Source organism: Patagioenas fasciata, chromosome 16 (assembly GCF_037038585.1).
Source record: "Patagioenas fasciata isolate bPatFas1 chromosome 16, bPatFas1.hap1, whole genome shotgun sequence".
Classification (NCBI taxonomy): Eukaryota; Metazoa; Chordata; class Aves; order Columbiformes; family Columbidae; genus Patagioenas; species Patagioenas fasciata.
In genome coordinates, this window is record NC_092535.1 from 653,382 (window position 1) to 668,467 (window position 15,086).

A 15,086-nucleotide genomic window follows, 5' to 3' on the forward strand; every position below is an offset into this window, starting at 1 on the left:
TGTCTTTTGCTTCTCCACATCAGCACGTTAACCTGAGCAGGTGTCTCTCTGCCGCACAAAGTTTTGCCATGGTGGCACAAATTCGAAGCCCGTGTGTGTGGTGCTGGTGCACCCCGAGTTCGGGTGCGGGACGGGCGTTGCTGGCGCCTGCCTTGGCCCAGCCGGCTGCACCGCCCGCAGCGCAAGCTCCGCTCCTAAGCTCACTTAATCCACACACAACCCCTACATCAATTTAAGTGGCACTTTCAGGCTCAGGTTGCATGGCCTGTCAGAGCGTGGAGGGATAGAGGCTGAAGTCCAAGTTCTGCTGAAGCTTGCATTAACTTATAGTAACTATACTAGCTGCTAATCCAACCATCTTCCTACTCCAGACACTGAGCTGCTAAATCAAGGAACCTGCTCTGTCCAGTGTTGATGGACAGATCTGCTCCCCAAAGTCCTTCGTGCAGAGTCACCTGCAGCACGTGGCGGGTTTGCGCACACCCAGCCGCACGTTTCTACCAGGAGGGATAACTGCAGAACAGACTGCGAGGCGCTCAGACACCAGCACGCTGAAACGTATCCTGAAAGCAGGAAGCTAGAGTTAAAAGTAGGACGGGTTTGTTGCTGCCCTTGTGCAGACCCTCCCAGTGCTTCAGTGCTTGCCTTCTGCTCAAAACAAGACCACCTGGAGACCCAGTGGTACAGAAGTGCAAAGCACTGTAATTGTTTAGCTATCGACTTCTCAGTTTTGCAGAACGCTTTAAAGTCAAACCTACATCTTGATATGAAACTACTTGGCCACTGAGACTCCTTTAAGTCATGCAAGAGACAGACCCCAGGAAAATCAAAACATGGCACACAGACGGACCCTGGAGAAAGAGGCCCATGGAACGGACAGGAACACTGACGTTTGTCCGGTGAAATGTAACCATGCCTTTCCCTGCATAGATCTGGTATTTTCAGAATTTACTCATAGCTGCAATTTCTCTTCTCAGAAAACTCCAAATGGCGACTGACAATGGCTCTTGTCAGAAGGATGACGGAGGAGATGAGTAATGTGCTGACAGCCGGGAATCCCTTTAAGAGAGAGGAGTTAATGACCTCAAACTCTTGGGTGATTTACTGAGTGAGTATCACATGCACATGAAAAAGAGGGTGGCTGCTACAAATGTCAGTTTATATCACAAATGAAATCCCCTCTGGAAGTTTTTACCCTACTTTTGCTGCAGATGAGACCAAGTAAATTAAGTGTTCAAAAAGAAAAGGCAGGATAGAGGTTGCACCTTGGTGACGCCAGCCTCTGCTCCATGCTTCTAGAACAGAGCGCAGAACGTCTGCCCCAAGACTCTCATTAAAAATCGATGAAGTTCTGCAGCTCAAGTGCCACCCACACTGCTCTGGGAACAGATATGTGTGCACCAGATGTCTGAACATCCCTTTCTGACATATCACCAAGGCACAGAGACAGAACTCTTCCCTCCCCGCCGTCCTGCGCTGCACCGAAGGCAGCAGCTTCCCGCTGCCGGCACTGCCGCCCCGGTGAGCCCAGGAGGGTGCTGGACGGGCCGGCAGAACCTCAGCAGCCAGAGCAGCACACGTGGGCAGAGAACTCGTCCCACCACTGCCAAGCGTTCAGCCGTGGGAGGAAGAGCCACGCTGGTGCTGCCCTGCGCTGGTGCTTCGCGCTGGTTCTGCTCCGTGCTTGTGCTGCCCTGCGCTGGTGCTTTGTGCTGGTTCTGCTCCGTGCTTGTGCTGCCCTGCGCTGGTGCTTTGTGCTGGTTCTGCTCCGTGCTGGTGCTTTGTGCTGGTTCTGCTCCGTGCTGGTGCTTTGTGCTGGTTCTGCTCCGTGCTGGTGCTGCCCTGCGCTGGTGCTTTGTGCTGGTTCTGCTCCGTGTTGGTGCTGCCCTGCGCTGGTGCTTTGTGCTGGTTCTGCTCCGTGCTGGTGCTGCTCCACACTGCCGCACTGCTCCATGCTGGTGCTGCCCTGCACTGGTGCTGCTCTGCACTGCCCTGCGCTGGTGCTGCTCCACTCTGCCACACTGCTCCCGCTCCATGCTGGTGCACTGCTCCGCACTAGTGCTGCACACTGGTTCTGCTCCATGCTGGTGCTGCCCTGCACTGGTGCTGCTCCGTGCTGCCATGCCCCAGCACAGCCCAGCCTGGCGCTTCTGACACAGCCAGGGAGCTCGGGGTGCCTGTTCGTTTTAGTGACAGATTTATGATGTGTCAACTCCGCGAGCATTTGACAACATTCTGAAAGGCAGCTGAGAGACAGACCAGATGGCAAACCCTGGGTACGACTGTCTCGGCCTCCATAAAGCCCGTTTATGTCGTGCTCTGGAATGACGAACGCGTTGCGCCTTGTGCACTAGTGAGGTCAGGAATCGAGTCTGCTCACACTTGCAGAAAACTATTCCTTGCAAAGAGTTTCTTAAACTGATTCATAAAACCCATCGACCTTCCAGCCACAGCTGTGCTGTTAATCCTTCAGACGAACCAGCAGTGGAGAACAGAAAAGCTGGTATTTCTCACAGCCTCCATCATCTTCACCATTATGCTCTGACTTTTCTCCTTAACAGCAACAACAAATTTGCAACGGTGTTCTGTGTCATCAGCTGGGAAAAAACACCTCTGCTCTTCAAAGAACTAAGAGACGTGAACCCTGTCCTCTGGGCACTGGATTCTCCTTTTACTTCACTCCTCTTTGACACCTGCAGAGATTGAGGCCACGCCACTCGTGACACCCGCACACAGCTCGATCCGCCTGCACGGGGAGTGACAGCGCTGCATCCACACCCGGCGGCAGCGCCCGGTGCCCGTCCCCATCCCACCTGCTCAGAAATGACAGCTTTCCATCACGCAATGGAGCGGAAGGATTCCAACTGCAGTATTCCAGTCTCGGATGCAGCTTTAAATAGCTTAAGGCCAGAGGAGTTCTAAACACGATAGAATCTAAATATAAGAACTGCATCACGCAGGACACGTCAGCTGCTCACACATTTGTCTATTCACTAATTATGCTTAAGTCCCCAAAAAGCAAGCAAACAAAAACCCTGTGAGGAGAGAGCTCAGCAAAAAGAACATCACACAGGAAGGTGTGAGAGGTGACGGGAGGGTTGATAAGCGAACAGTGTAGCAGGCAGAGGAAACTGCAGGGGTTTTAAATGTAAATGCAATTTTAGTATTTCGCAGAAAAAAGGATGTTATGATCTCAAATGATCTTTTTTAAGAAGAAGCCTCTGTCATCCTCCCGTGTCCTCCCGTGCTGCACAGAAATGATTCTCTGCGTACCTAAACCTGACAACTGAACACGTTCTGCAGCAGAAACTGCAAGTGTCTGCATTTGAGAAATTCCTTCCTCCCGTCTTTCTACCCAGGGCGCTCAGGCAGGGCTCACCAGGGACGGCGTGCGACCAACGCGAACACTGCGCGCTGCCCGGGGCAAACCCCCGCGTGCCGGGCTGTCACACACTGCGCAGCAACCACGCGGAGCACACAGGGCCAGAGCCAGGGAACCTCCGCTGGGCCCTCACCCAAGAGCTCAGGATCACCGAGATCACAAAGACAGCGTGTTTCTGTACTTATCAGCTCTAAAAGCTCTGCTAATAAACAGCTCAGCTCCAAAAGTGGGGTTAACAAAACCCAAACCAAACCAAAAGCAAACCTTCCCCCCCCCCACTTTTCTGTGAACAGAAATGTTTCCAGGAGTTTTCTACTTGTATTTTACAGTTCTTAATATTTGCTTGTATTAAAACTTATTTTCCACTTGAAGTAACCAGGAATAGATGCCAGCCCCGGCTCTGTCCGTGACCTGCCAATCTCACCAGGTTTTTATACTCTGTAGATTTTTAAAATTCATAATTTATGTCAATGTTTCCAGGCGGTGAAGACTAGACGAGCAACGATAAACCAGTCAAACAGATTATACTTCATGTGCCATCAAATCTCTGACATGCTAAATTCAAATGTAACAAAAACATGTTTCCAGTTTTAGAAATACCCCCAGTTATTTGTGATTCTATATAAAAGCGTGGAAGACAGCAGCGCAATTCACAAATTGGCAGTGTTCCTTACCACTCTGCAGGATATATATAACTTTTAACAGAGTTGGATGTCGACCAGGCAGTGTCGTGAACCGAAGAGCAACACCGCTTTGGGGGGACTGGGAACCAAAACACCAAACCTCGGAGATTAAATATCCTCAAGTATGGTCAGTTAGGAGGTTCTGATCCTTAAGCAGCTATGGGAGGGATGGAGATGGAGAAGAGGGCAGACAGTGAGTTGACCTGTTTCCATCCTGCTCTACACGCCCAGCACGGGGTCCCTGGCGCTCCTTTTGGGGTCCAGGCGCTCCCTTCGGGTCCTGGGTGGCGCTGCATTCGGGTCCCGGGTGGTGCTCCCTTTGGCTCCCAGGTGGCACCGCATTCGGGTCCCGGGTGGCACCACCTTCGGGGTTCAGGTGCCACATTTGGGTCCCGGGTGGCGCTCCCTTCAGGTCCTGGGTGGTGCCGCGTTCGGGTCCCGGGTGGCGCTGCATTCAGGGCCCAGGCGCTGCATTCAGGTCCTGGGTGCACCTCCCTCTCGGCTTTTCCTTTCAAGAGGATTCTGAACCTGATCACCCAGCTTTTTGCAGCCAGGCTTTCTTTCCCTGCCAGGGCCAGCGCGTGGTCCTCCACGTGAAGCAGTACATGGTTACTGCCCCGAACCCTCCACGGAGCGGTGTGCGGTGTGAGATCTTTCTGCAGGATCAGGTGTGCGTTTCTGGCCGGAGCCTGAGCAATTCCTCAGGAGAACAGACATCGAACAAGAGCGACCTGTGTGACACCACGTGCTGCACATCCCCGTGTGCTGGGCGGAAGGAGGCACGGACTGCTCCAATCCCGCCCCGTGGTGTGATTAACTCATGATCACCGCTCCCCTAGGGTTTTCTTCTTGCTGACATAGATGCTCTTTATGAAGGGAAAAGGGCTATTTTTGTTCAGAGACGGCTCACACAACAGCTGCTTCCTGCAGGAGTACAGCTCACACTCGTTAACACGGTCACACAGCCGCCGCGGGTGAGACAGGGCTGCCTTGGTCCCACACGTCCCGCTGAAAGATTCCCTTGGGGAGCTGCGGCCGCACAGCGGAGCTCCGGCTGCTCACGCTGCCTGGGCCCAGGGTCTGTGCGTCCGTTTGCCTCTTTCCTTCTTACCCACCCACAGCGCCCATCACAGCAAGCACCGGTCAGTTCTTCCAGCCCAGCCCAAGCTGCTTTCTAATAATTAAGGTCATTGCTAACAAATATTCAGAACTCCCACATCCCCCTATAGTCTTCAAATCATTTGCTGAAGTTTGAGAGCACGAAAAAGACGTGGAAGACACACCAGGGAGTTTTTGGACTGTGGTACAAGTAATTTACTAATTTACTAACAAATTCTGTGCTGATTTTCTTGCACACTATCTGAAGTAGACAAAAGCTGGATTAAGGGCATAAAAATACTAATATCATTACTTCTCTGTTTGCACAAAGATTATGAAACACCATGGCCAGGTTGGAGTCCTATCCTTCAAAACATGTATATAAGGCTTGCAAATTAGACAATGTCCATAGAAACAACTAAAACTCACAGCAGTTCAAACCACCACCAGCACAGCCCAAACCCGTTCACAGCCGGCCGCGTCAGAGCTGCGCTGTGCACAGAAATGGAAACCGCAAGAAAAATCTAAGTTTATCATTCACCAGTTTAAATCACTGTTCTGCCTCCATCATTTGCCAGTTCAAAACCCAAACACCTTCATCAGAGGATGAGAAAACACAGGATCACCACTTGCAGGATGCCATACTTCATACTGGAAATTACTGCTCATATATGCTTAAAGAATAGCTGCACTTGGAGATATTCTGGTACAGTATTCCTTATTAACTCAAATCAACTCCATGCTAGGTCCTATTACTCTGAAGAAAATACTCACATATGGTATTAATAAAAAACAGTTACAGCATTTTAAATGTGCTCCCCGCCCTACTGTTTAGGTTGAGTTTCAAACACAGCAGGTCTGACTATCCTGTGCTCATGGCATCTTTATCCACCCCAACGACCTGCTATACCGAACACTCATGCTACAGCAAAGTCACGGCAAAGTCACCAGAAACCCTGGGTGTTCACACACTACTGCTCAGAACAAAGTAAAAGGGCTCCAGTCTATGGTTGTTCTGATCAGAACACAACAGTGTCTGTTTGCCCTGGGAATGAGCTAAAATAAGATCCAATCCCCATGAACACCGCACAGCTATTTCAGGAGCAGTAACTGCAGTTCAGCAGCACAGGGAGAGAAAACTCTTTATTTGAGGGTTTGCTATTTTTAAATCTTTCTCTTTTTTAGCTGGTTGCAGAGCTGTGTTTTCCTGCTCAGCAGAACAGGACCAGCCTGTGTTTTCCCTTGGCTGCTCTCATGTCTGAAACATCCGCATCCACTCTGGTGATTTCACGCTACCAAGTACCAAACAAATCGTGAATGGGATACAATTTATTCACGACGAATTCACTACCTTAGGGAATCAGCAGCAACACCACTTTTTAACCATCACAGGTATTTTCTGAGCTGAATGATCCCTGGTATCCCTGGTACCAACAGACTGGTATTGAGCTAACCAGCCCGCACCTATGGAAACCTTCATTCATACTGGACGTGTGGAGGCAGCACTGCACCGGCCCTGCGTGACACAGCTGGTCCACGCGGCCAGCCTGCGACCAGCTCACCACACAATCCTTTCTCTCTTTCACAATTCTTTCAAAGTATGAGGCAATTTCTTCTTATATTTGTTCTCAATGATTTTTTTCTTGTAGCAAATGTACCATCGCTGATTGGGAAAGAGCCTGGCAGCCACCGCTGACGGATGGCAGACACAGAGCAGACACCAGCTCTCCAGAAACTGCCTGCTCCTTCCCCTCTCCTTGTCCCACCAGGCAATGACCCAGCCCTGACCCGCAGGGATGAGAGGCAAATCAGCTCTTTTTAGGTCTGGTATTCTTTAGCTCCTACAGGAAGAACGCTGGCAAGAGGGCCAATTAGTGCTGATTGCAGTAGTCATTTCTGCAGTGACACGCTCCACTGGGGGCTCATCTGAGACAACCAAACAGCTTTCAAACAAGCTGACAAACAGCTGTCAGATCATACAGGATTTTGATCATTACTGACCTGAACACACTCCGACCAGAGACCTCATGATGAAAGCTGTATCCCATTTAGAGTCCTCAGAGCGCTGATACAATTCTACCTGAACGCAGCTTTTCAGGAAGTGGCTAAAACAGCACTGAGAAGCCTTAGGAAACTTGTGAAGAGAACTGAAGTCACGGGGCATGAGGCAGCCGGTCACCCTGCCCGGCCTCCCGCACCGCTCCAGGCTCCGGGGCTGCCGGCACAGCCAGCGCTCTGACTGCACAGCCAGCACTTCTCACGCATCCAGCTCCCAGGAGTGCAAACCAGGAAGGTTGTAGTGGCAGCAAGAGTCAGGGCTAAACAACTGCAGAATCACTCCAAGAATAAAACAATGAGCTGGAGAAACACTTGCTTTGGTTTACCTTAAGCAGAAGAGGGTATTTGCAAATCCTCTGAATTGGAGTCAGCAGATAACCCTCCAGCGGAATGTCTGTCGTCTTTCTGCCTCCCAAAAGCATGCAACCCTGTAAGCAAAAAAGGAAACAAATGTTACCTCAGACACAAAGCATTCAGAAACTCTTTGACACTTGTATTCCTATAACGCATATTATGGTCAGAAAGCACTTTGCCACATCTAAGATACAGGAAATGGGGCTTCATTCACTGCTGAAACGCAGCCATCCAGCCTGCAAAGCTCTTCATTCAGCAGCGGAACTGTGGATAACAGTGGCTGTTGAAGAGGCGCCTCCCCAGAGCGACACCGTACGGCTCGTGGCTCAGAAAATGTCGTAACAGCACAACGACGACCGGCAAACCTAGACGCACCATTACCTAAAATAATCCAGCCCACCCGCACAACTGACACGACCACTGGTCTCCATTCACGGTGCAAAGATTGCGCTGTTGGTCCAGAAAACTCCTGAAGGCTAAAATGAGCTCTGGTAATCACATCATTAACTGTGGTCCAGTCCCTGTGTCTGAAAGAAATCAAAGTGGACTTGAAGTAAACGAGTCACCTGCATCACATCCACCAATTCTGCGGTGAAATGCTGTGTGTAAGCACAGCTGGAAACACGGTTGGGCAAACGGCTGATTTAAGGAAATCAGGTTTCATTAATTCTGACGCTCATTTAAAAAAAAAAAACAAAACCTCAGCATTAATTTTGTGGACTCAGATGGACTTCAAATCTATTTCAGATAAACTAAGTCTACATTCCTACGTTTGACCATGAACCTGGACAGCCTTGCTCCAGTTGCAAACCTGTCCTGCCAAGAGAAGAGAAGCTTTCAATGCAGTGCAGCCCAGACGCGCTTGCTTTGGGGCCTCACTGACACCACTGTCCCCTGTGCAATGTGTGCGGTGCCTCAGACACTGAAATCCAGTGGGGTTTTGGCTGCAGTTCAACAATCCTCCTCTTCAAGGAATGTTCGTAGACATCATACATAAATCTCATTAGTCCTAACCAGTATTTTTGCAGACAATCATCTGTAAAACAACCCTTCCCCAGGTTATTCTAGATCTGTGGTGCTGGCTACCCGCTCCCAATGCTTGCTGTCCAACTTTCCAAGTCTCGAGTGATTCAGTCCTTCCCATCTCTTCTTCCAGCCCTCTCTGGCTCTGGGCTCAACGCTGCCCTTTAACACTTACTGATTTTCCAAACACATTCCCACATTCTGTATTTCAGCAGCGGTGAGGGCAGTCGGGCCAAGTCTACCCTCACAAGCACAGCTTTGTATCTGAACCCGGCTTTCTCTGCACGGTGGCTCCACAGCGCTGGCTTCGGGAGGCAGCGGCGAGGAGGGGGGCCTGGAGCAAGCGCAGCAGCCGCAGCGAACACGTCAGTCGCCTCCCCCCCGCACCCACTGCTGGTTGCAGGGGCTCTGGGTGCAGGTGCTGCGGCGAGCGCAGCAGACAGCCGCACATCCCCTATGTGCCCCGTAATCAGTTTGCCAGCTGCTGCCGCTAACACAGAGGCTGCTGCCAGCCCAGTGCAAGTGGAGAACACTGCGGGAAGGATGGCGTTCACGGGCACTCGTCTCTCCTCTTCCTCCTTAGTTTCTTCCAAGAGAAGCAACCAGAGGAACTCATAAACAAGGGAAGTGCCACTGAGTGACCCAAACTAATGGTTTAACAAGGTTCACTAAAACCCAGATGTGACAAAGAGATTGTGACTGCCCAGCAGCACGAGTGCGTTTCCCTGCTGCTCCCTCCACAGCCCACATCCCGTGGCTACAGGAATGTTCTGGCCCTGCTGGTGACAGGCACTTCTGAAGAAGTTTCCTTTTGCTGTTCTACATGAAGAGCGAGCAGACCTCTGGCAGAAAGGACAGGAGAAAAGCACGTCCTCTGCAAACAGACAGGCTTTCCTTTACCTCACAGCGTCACTGAAAGAAAGCTGATGTGCTGGACCAGACTCTCACCTACCTGCCAACCCCATTCCAAATGCCATGCATCCCTGGCCCCGAAAACAAGTCACCCCAAAATCACACAGAATTGAGGCGAAGGCTGGCAGGAGAAACATACGCGTACTAAGAACTGTTGGGCAGCAGGCACGGTGTGCCATTGTTTCTCCCCCCAGCACAGCCCCTGCAGGGGCGTTTCGAAGCGCTGTGCCACAGTCCCTAAACACAGGCACTAAAACGTCATGGGGAGCTGGGGCATTTTTGATACAAGCTGCAACGACACAGTCAAAACAATTCACCTTTCTGGCCCACAACCGGACCCGCGGGGAAAGGGTGTCAGAAGAAGGCCACGTTTATCTGGTGGGCCGGTGAATTGGTCAGAGGATTGAGCAGGGAATCAGATCCCCTGGGAACCAGTCACAGCCCTGCTGCTGACGGACTGCACGACTCTTACCACAGTCCTCACTCAAATTTTCTGTTGCTTCTTAAAAACAAGAAATCCTTCCCTGTTTCCACCGAAATTACTCATAGCAGAGCTGTGCTTAGTTCTGAGTGCACCAGTGATTTCAACACCCATCTGAACCAAGCGCTGCATACCTGCAATGGGCAATGTCTGCAAGATGCCCAGCGTTCCTGAGATACCGAAGAGTGCTGAGCACAGTGCAAAGTCAGATCATTCAGTCAAGGGTGCTAGAGAAGGTGCTTACCAGGAGGAATGTTCTCACTGTTGGGATCTTGTTCAGTTCCATCAGCAGTCTGAGTGCTTTCTCGTGATTGCTGCAGTACTCCTCGTACACAAAGAATTTGTCTTTCTGCAAGGAAAAACGCAGGAACTTGTTGACTCGGACAAAACTGGAATGACCATTTTGCCACAGCCCGAGACTGAATTCTTTACAAAGGGGTGCGCACTCAGAGCGGCATCAGGGTTGCAGTTTACATGAAGCGCGTGATACTCCTCTAATGTGAATAATGTGTAGAGGTGTTCCACTAAGTTATAACTGACTCTGAAGTTAACATCAGCTTTCTGAGCACAGAGTCTTCCAGAACTTTTCTTCTTAATGTACGACTGAAGTCACATATTTTTTGCTGCAAGAATGGATTTTGCTATGTCGGGCCCATGTGTCAGGATATCCCAGCAGAGCAGCGAGGAGCAGAGAAAAGCCAGGAGCAGGGGACACCCGAGCTGTGCTGACCCCTCCCGTCCCCAGGGCTGAGGGGACACCCCAGTGAGCTGCCCGGTTCACTCCCTGTTCTGAAACAGACATTTCAGTGCAACACTGAACACTGCGTCAGCTGCCCACAACGGCTTCCCTAGAGGGAGGAATTTCATCAAATACACACAAAATAGCAAAGATATTACGGAAGCTAAGGGAAGGGAAAGGTGGCTTCCCAACTAGATTGAGGTACTTACACCGGAACATGAGACACCCGCCAGCGCATGCAGTGGGATGAAATTGCCTGATAATGGACAAGGGTCTGCTGGCAGCACCGCGTTCTGCTTTACCCATCTCCAGAATCACAGAGAGCGCTTCAGCCAGCTTAAACGATTCAGAAGCCAAAAACACCCTGGCTCAGGGTGTCTCCTGTGGCACAGCGCAGTGCGGTGCAGAGGCACCCGGACACAACGGTGTGCACAGGCACCCGGACACAGCGCTGTGCACAGGCACCCAGACACAGCGCTGCGCACAGGCACCCGGACACAACGGTGTGCACAGGCACCCGGACACAGCGCTGCGCACAGGCACCCAGACACAGCGCTGCGCACAGGCACCCGGACACAACGGTGTGCACAGGCACCCGGACACAGCGCTGCGCACAGGCACCCAGACACAGCGCTGCGCACAGGCACCCGGACACAACGGTGTGCACAGGCACCCGGACACAGCGCTGCGCACAGGCACCCAGACACAGCGCTGCGCACAGGCACTCGGACACAGCGCTGCGCACAGGCACCCGGACACAGCGCTGCGCACAGGCACCCGGACACAGCGCTGCGCACAGGCACCCGGACACAGCGCTGCGCACAGGCACTCGGACACAGCGCTGCGCACAGGCACCCGGACACAGCGCTGCGCACAGGCACTCGGACACAGCGCTGCGCACAGGCACCCGGACACAGCGCTGCGCACAGGCACCCGGACACAGCGCTGCGCACAGGCACCCGGACACAGCGCTGCGCACAGGCACTCGGACACAGCACTGTGCATATCAGAATAACTGAGATGCATCAGCGTGGGGCTGTGCCGGGTAACACAGGCCCTCCAGAGCTGGAGCCCCAGGGCACCATGCCATGCGACAATGCCCTCCAGTCTGCTGTGCCATTCACATCATTCGTTTTCCATTCAGGATCCTGGCCTGCAAACATTTTGTCTGAACATTTTCATCTGCCTACAACCAGGAAGTTAATTTTGGGGGGTTTTGATTGGACTCGTAGGACTCTTCAGAGAGCTGGAGCCTCCTGTGTCAGCTGAAGATACCTGCAGCACCAGCTACTGCTGAGACAGCCACAGAGACCCCAACAAAGCTGCTGCCAGATGAAGGGGTTCATTAACAGGGGTCCGTGGGAATACAGCTGCACACTCTGGCCATTCCCCCCACTACTGTCAGACGGAAAAGAAATGGTGTTAATATTGGTTTAGGAGGATTTAACATGCTGGGCAGATGCTCAGTGGCTGGATGTGCACACTCGGAGACTGAAAAGGCTTTGGGCTTTGCTTTACCACGGATGCGACAGAATTTCTTTCTCCTCCTTGCACTTCCAAGGAAGAATTGAGAATAAATAGATGTGTGTCCAAACAAAACAACAATGGTACAACACAAAGAACATGGTGTAAAGAGCTGGAATGCAGATGGTGGAGACTTTTATCCTTCATCTACAGCTGTTCCTATTAGTACTGGAGTTTAATACTGGGAAGCTGAAAAGAAACAAAAGCTTCTGACCACCAGATGCAGGAAAAGGCAGGACGGGGTCCACAGCACAATGGGAGAGAGGCCATTGAGAACACGGGATTGTTTTAAACCGTAAAAACTGGCGAGCTACAGAATGAGAAGACAGATATACGAGTTTCTCCTGCGTGTCCTCCTCTCAGCAGCGCCCGGCTCCCGGGATGCACACAAGCAGCACGCTTGGAACTAAAAATAGTCACCATTAACACAGCAGCATCCGCCGCCCCGGTGCACACAATGTCAGTGCTCAGGCTTCCGACTGAGCCTGGAGTGCTGCAGTTTGGGAGGTTACATATAGACCATGACGGAGCCCCTGCGCCAGCGCTCGAGCCGGTGCAATAACGACACACAGCACAGAGCTCCAGTCTCCTCCAGCTGCCTCTCCTGCACCAGACCCACAAATATGAGAACGATGCTTTAAATTACTCCGTGTCTGGAGTGTTCAATTTCCTCTCTGGGTGACACGCAGTCCCGGGCTCTCCCATCCCTTGGTGAGGAAATTACCAGTTACATAATTACAGACGTTAGCCCAGGAATTCTGAACCTGCAGTTACTCTACACTGAAATGCAATTATGGTCAGAGACGTGAACACATAAAAATGGCACCTTCTTACTCAGCAAATCTACTGCATACACGGCTACACCTGACTTTGGTGACAAAAGCAAGTCCGTACTGTTCTAAGTTTGGTTAAAAAAATCCTTAACCAATAGTTTATTCTGCAAATACACCAGGCTGAATCCAGTAAACGGCAGGATGTTAATATTTCTGGTTATCCAGCACCACTCAAACGCAGTAGATGATTTGACAGCACTACTCAAAAGCCATTTAATTTTGATACCCTTGCTAATGAACATTAAGATATTAGTACAGCACATCTTGTTCGCAGGCCATGATTCTACTGGGTGTTCAAGGCTCTAAGCAGGCTCAGCAGTATGTGTTCCAGCAGCTGACAGTCAGTCCCCACACTTGGTGCAATTCTTGACCATGGTCTCAATGTAACACCTTCCACGTTATTTCAATAATTGTCACAGCATAAATGAAAATTAAACACGAGGGGGCTTGGGGGTGTTGTAAAGCTCGTGAGTACCGAATGGCTGTGTAATTGCTGTCCACTCCAACCTGATGAACTGTGAAAGCATGAATTTTGATTATGAAAGCATAATAGGATGTATTTGATAGGAATTTGGCCTGTGGCTTAATGCAGTTAATAAGAATTTGAAGAAATGGCTACTACGTACGTGCTTTCTAATTTTTCTGTATCTCAGGAGGGCTGCTCCAAGTGAAAAAATGCTCAACTTCAAATTACTACAGATGTAAATTAGGTAACTTTGCATATAAATGAGTGCAGCTTGTAACTAGGTGTATATAATAGCTGATCGTGCATATACAGTGCGCTCTGTATACACAGCAGTCAGTGGATGGCACGCATCCACGACTGAAAACCAGGCCAAGGGAAAACGAAAATCAACCACAGCAAGAGTTTCACAGTGTAAGGAACAAATTACAACGGGAGGAGCAATGGCGGGATCATGAACTGCGACTGCACCACCCTGAACACGGCCTGTGCTCCCCGGGCCCCGCAGCCAGACCGTATGTACTGTTCAGCTACAGAACGCAGGTGCTCATTCATGTCATGGCAAAAGGCTGCAGGACGCGACTCGTGCCGCATTTCAGCAAGATAAGCCAGCTCCCACTGCCCTCCATCTCCCACAGGATAAACGTATGCACAGACACCAACTGCTCTAAGTGGGGCACGGCCCTTTGGTTTGCATTTTGACCTTTGAGGGTTTCAATTTCTTTTTTAATTTAAAATGCTCACAAAAATTGTTCATTTACTCCAAACTGTGCTGCTTTTTGAAACACTTGGAATCAAAGTGGACAAACTCTTGGCAATCGAAGGTGATCGGCTGCGTGAGAAAATATGGAAAAAATAATCAATGGGAAAAATGAAGAGTTTCTAACAATACCTGGTTGTCCAGCCAGTTTCATGTGGTTTCCATTGTTCTAACCTCATTCACAAGGTTTTTCCCACCCTACCTACGACTTTCCTACGAGACACACATTGTCACAGTACTGCCACCAGCCCTGGGAGGCACGGGAGCCTGGGACAGGAAACGGCGTGTGCAGGCAGGGCCAAGTCATTGTACTTACGAACTTCAAGAAAACGTTTCCCAGCTCATGCTGAGACTGCGGTTCTGGTTGTAAACAAAACTCCAGGGCAGCCAGGAACTCCTTGTGAACACCAAGAATGTCTTCAATGTTCGAAAATAAGATCTGAAATATAAAGAGAAAACCATTGCTAGCCGTTAATACATCTGAGTGCATTTTGTTGAAGTCGTAGCACCAAAAGATTGTGGCTCTGGACTTGCTGTGACAGGATCTAAACCGGCGACTCCCAGAACGAATGACCCTGCACTGCCCTCTTCCTGGCCCCACAGCGCAGTGTTCATGGCTCCTGGAGCACCTGCTGTAAATGAAGGCCATCATTTCAGACACCTGGACACGGTGAACCTGAGCAACCTCTTCCAAGTCTAGAGAGGATCCTGTGAGACCAACCAGGTGAATGGAATCACACGGACCCAACTCACTTTGCAGGAGGTCACGCAGTGGA

The 15,086-nt window shown here is 50.8% G+C and overlaps 1 protein-coding gene across 3 annotated transcripts in view; it reads right to left on the minus strand.

The window, feature by feature from the left end:
* The window catches only part of PREX1 (phosphatidylinositol-3,4,5-trisphosphate dependent Rac exchange factor 1), a 112,972-nt gene that overhangs the window by 49,037 nt on the left and 48,849 nt on the right, over window positions 1-15,086 (minus strand). For all 3 annotated transcript variants that reach the window (XR_011741626.1, XM_065849478.2, XM_065849477.2), the window contains exons 3-5: window positions 14,627-14,749; window positions 10,236-10,340; window positions 7,548-7,649 (exon numbers count right to left, since the gene is read on the minus strand). Coding sequence is in view for 2 of the 3 variants with exons in the window: in XM_065849478.2 (XP_065705550.2) it covers window positions 7,548-7,649; window positions 10,236-10,340; window positions 14,627-14,749 (330 nt within the window). In the remaining variant the exon portion in view is untranslated. The remainder of the gene's footprint in view (window positions 1-7,547; window positions 7,650-10,235; window positions 10,341-14,626; window positions 14,750-15,086) is intronic.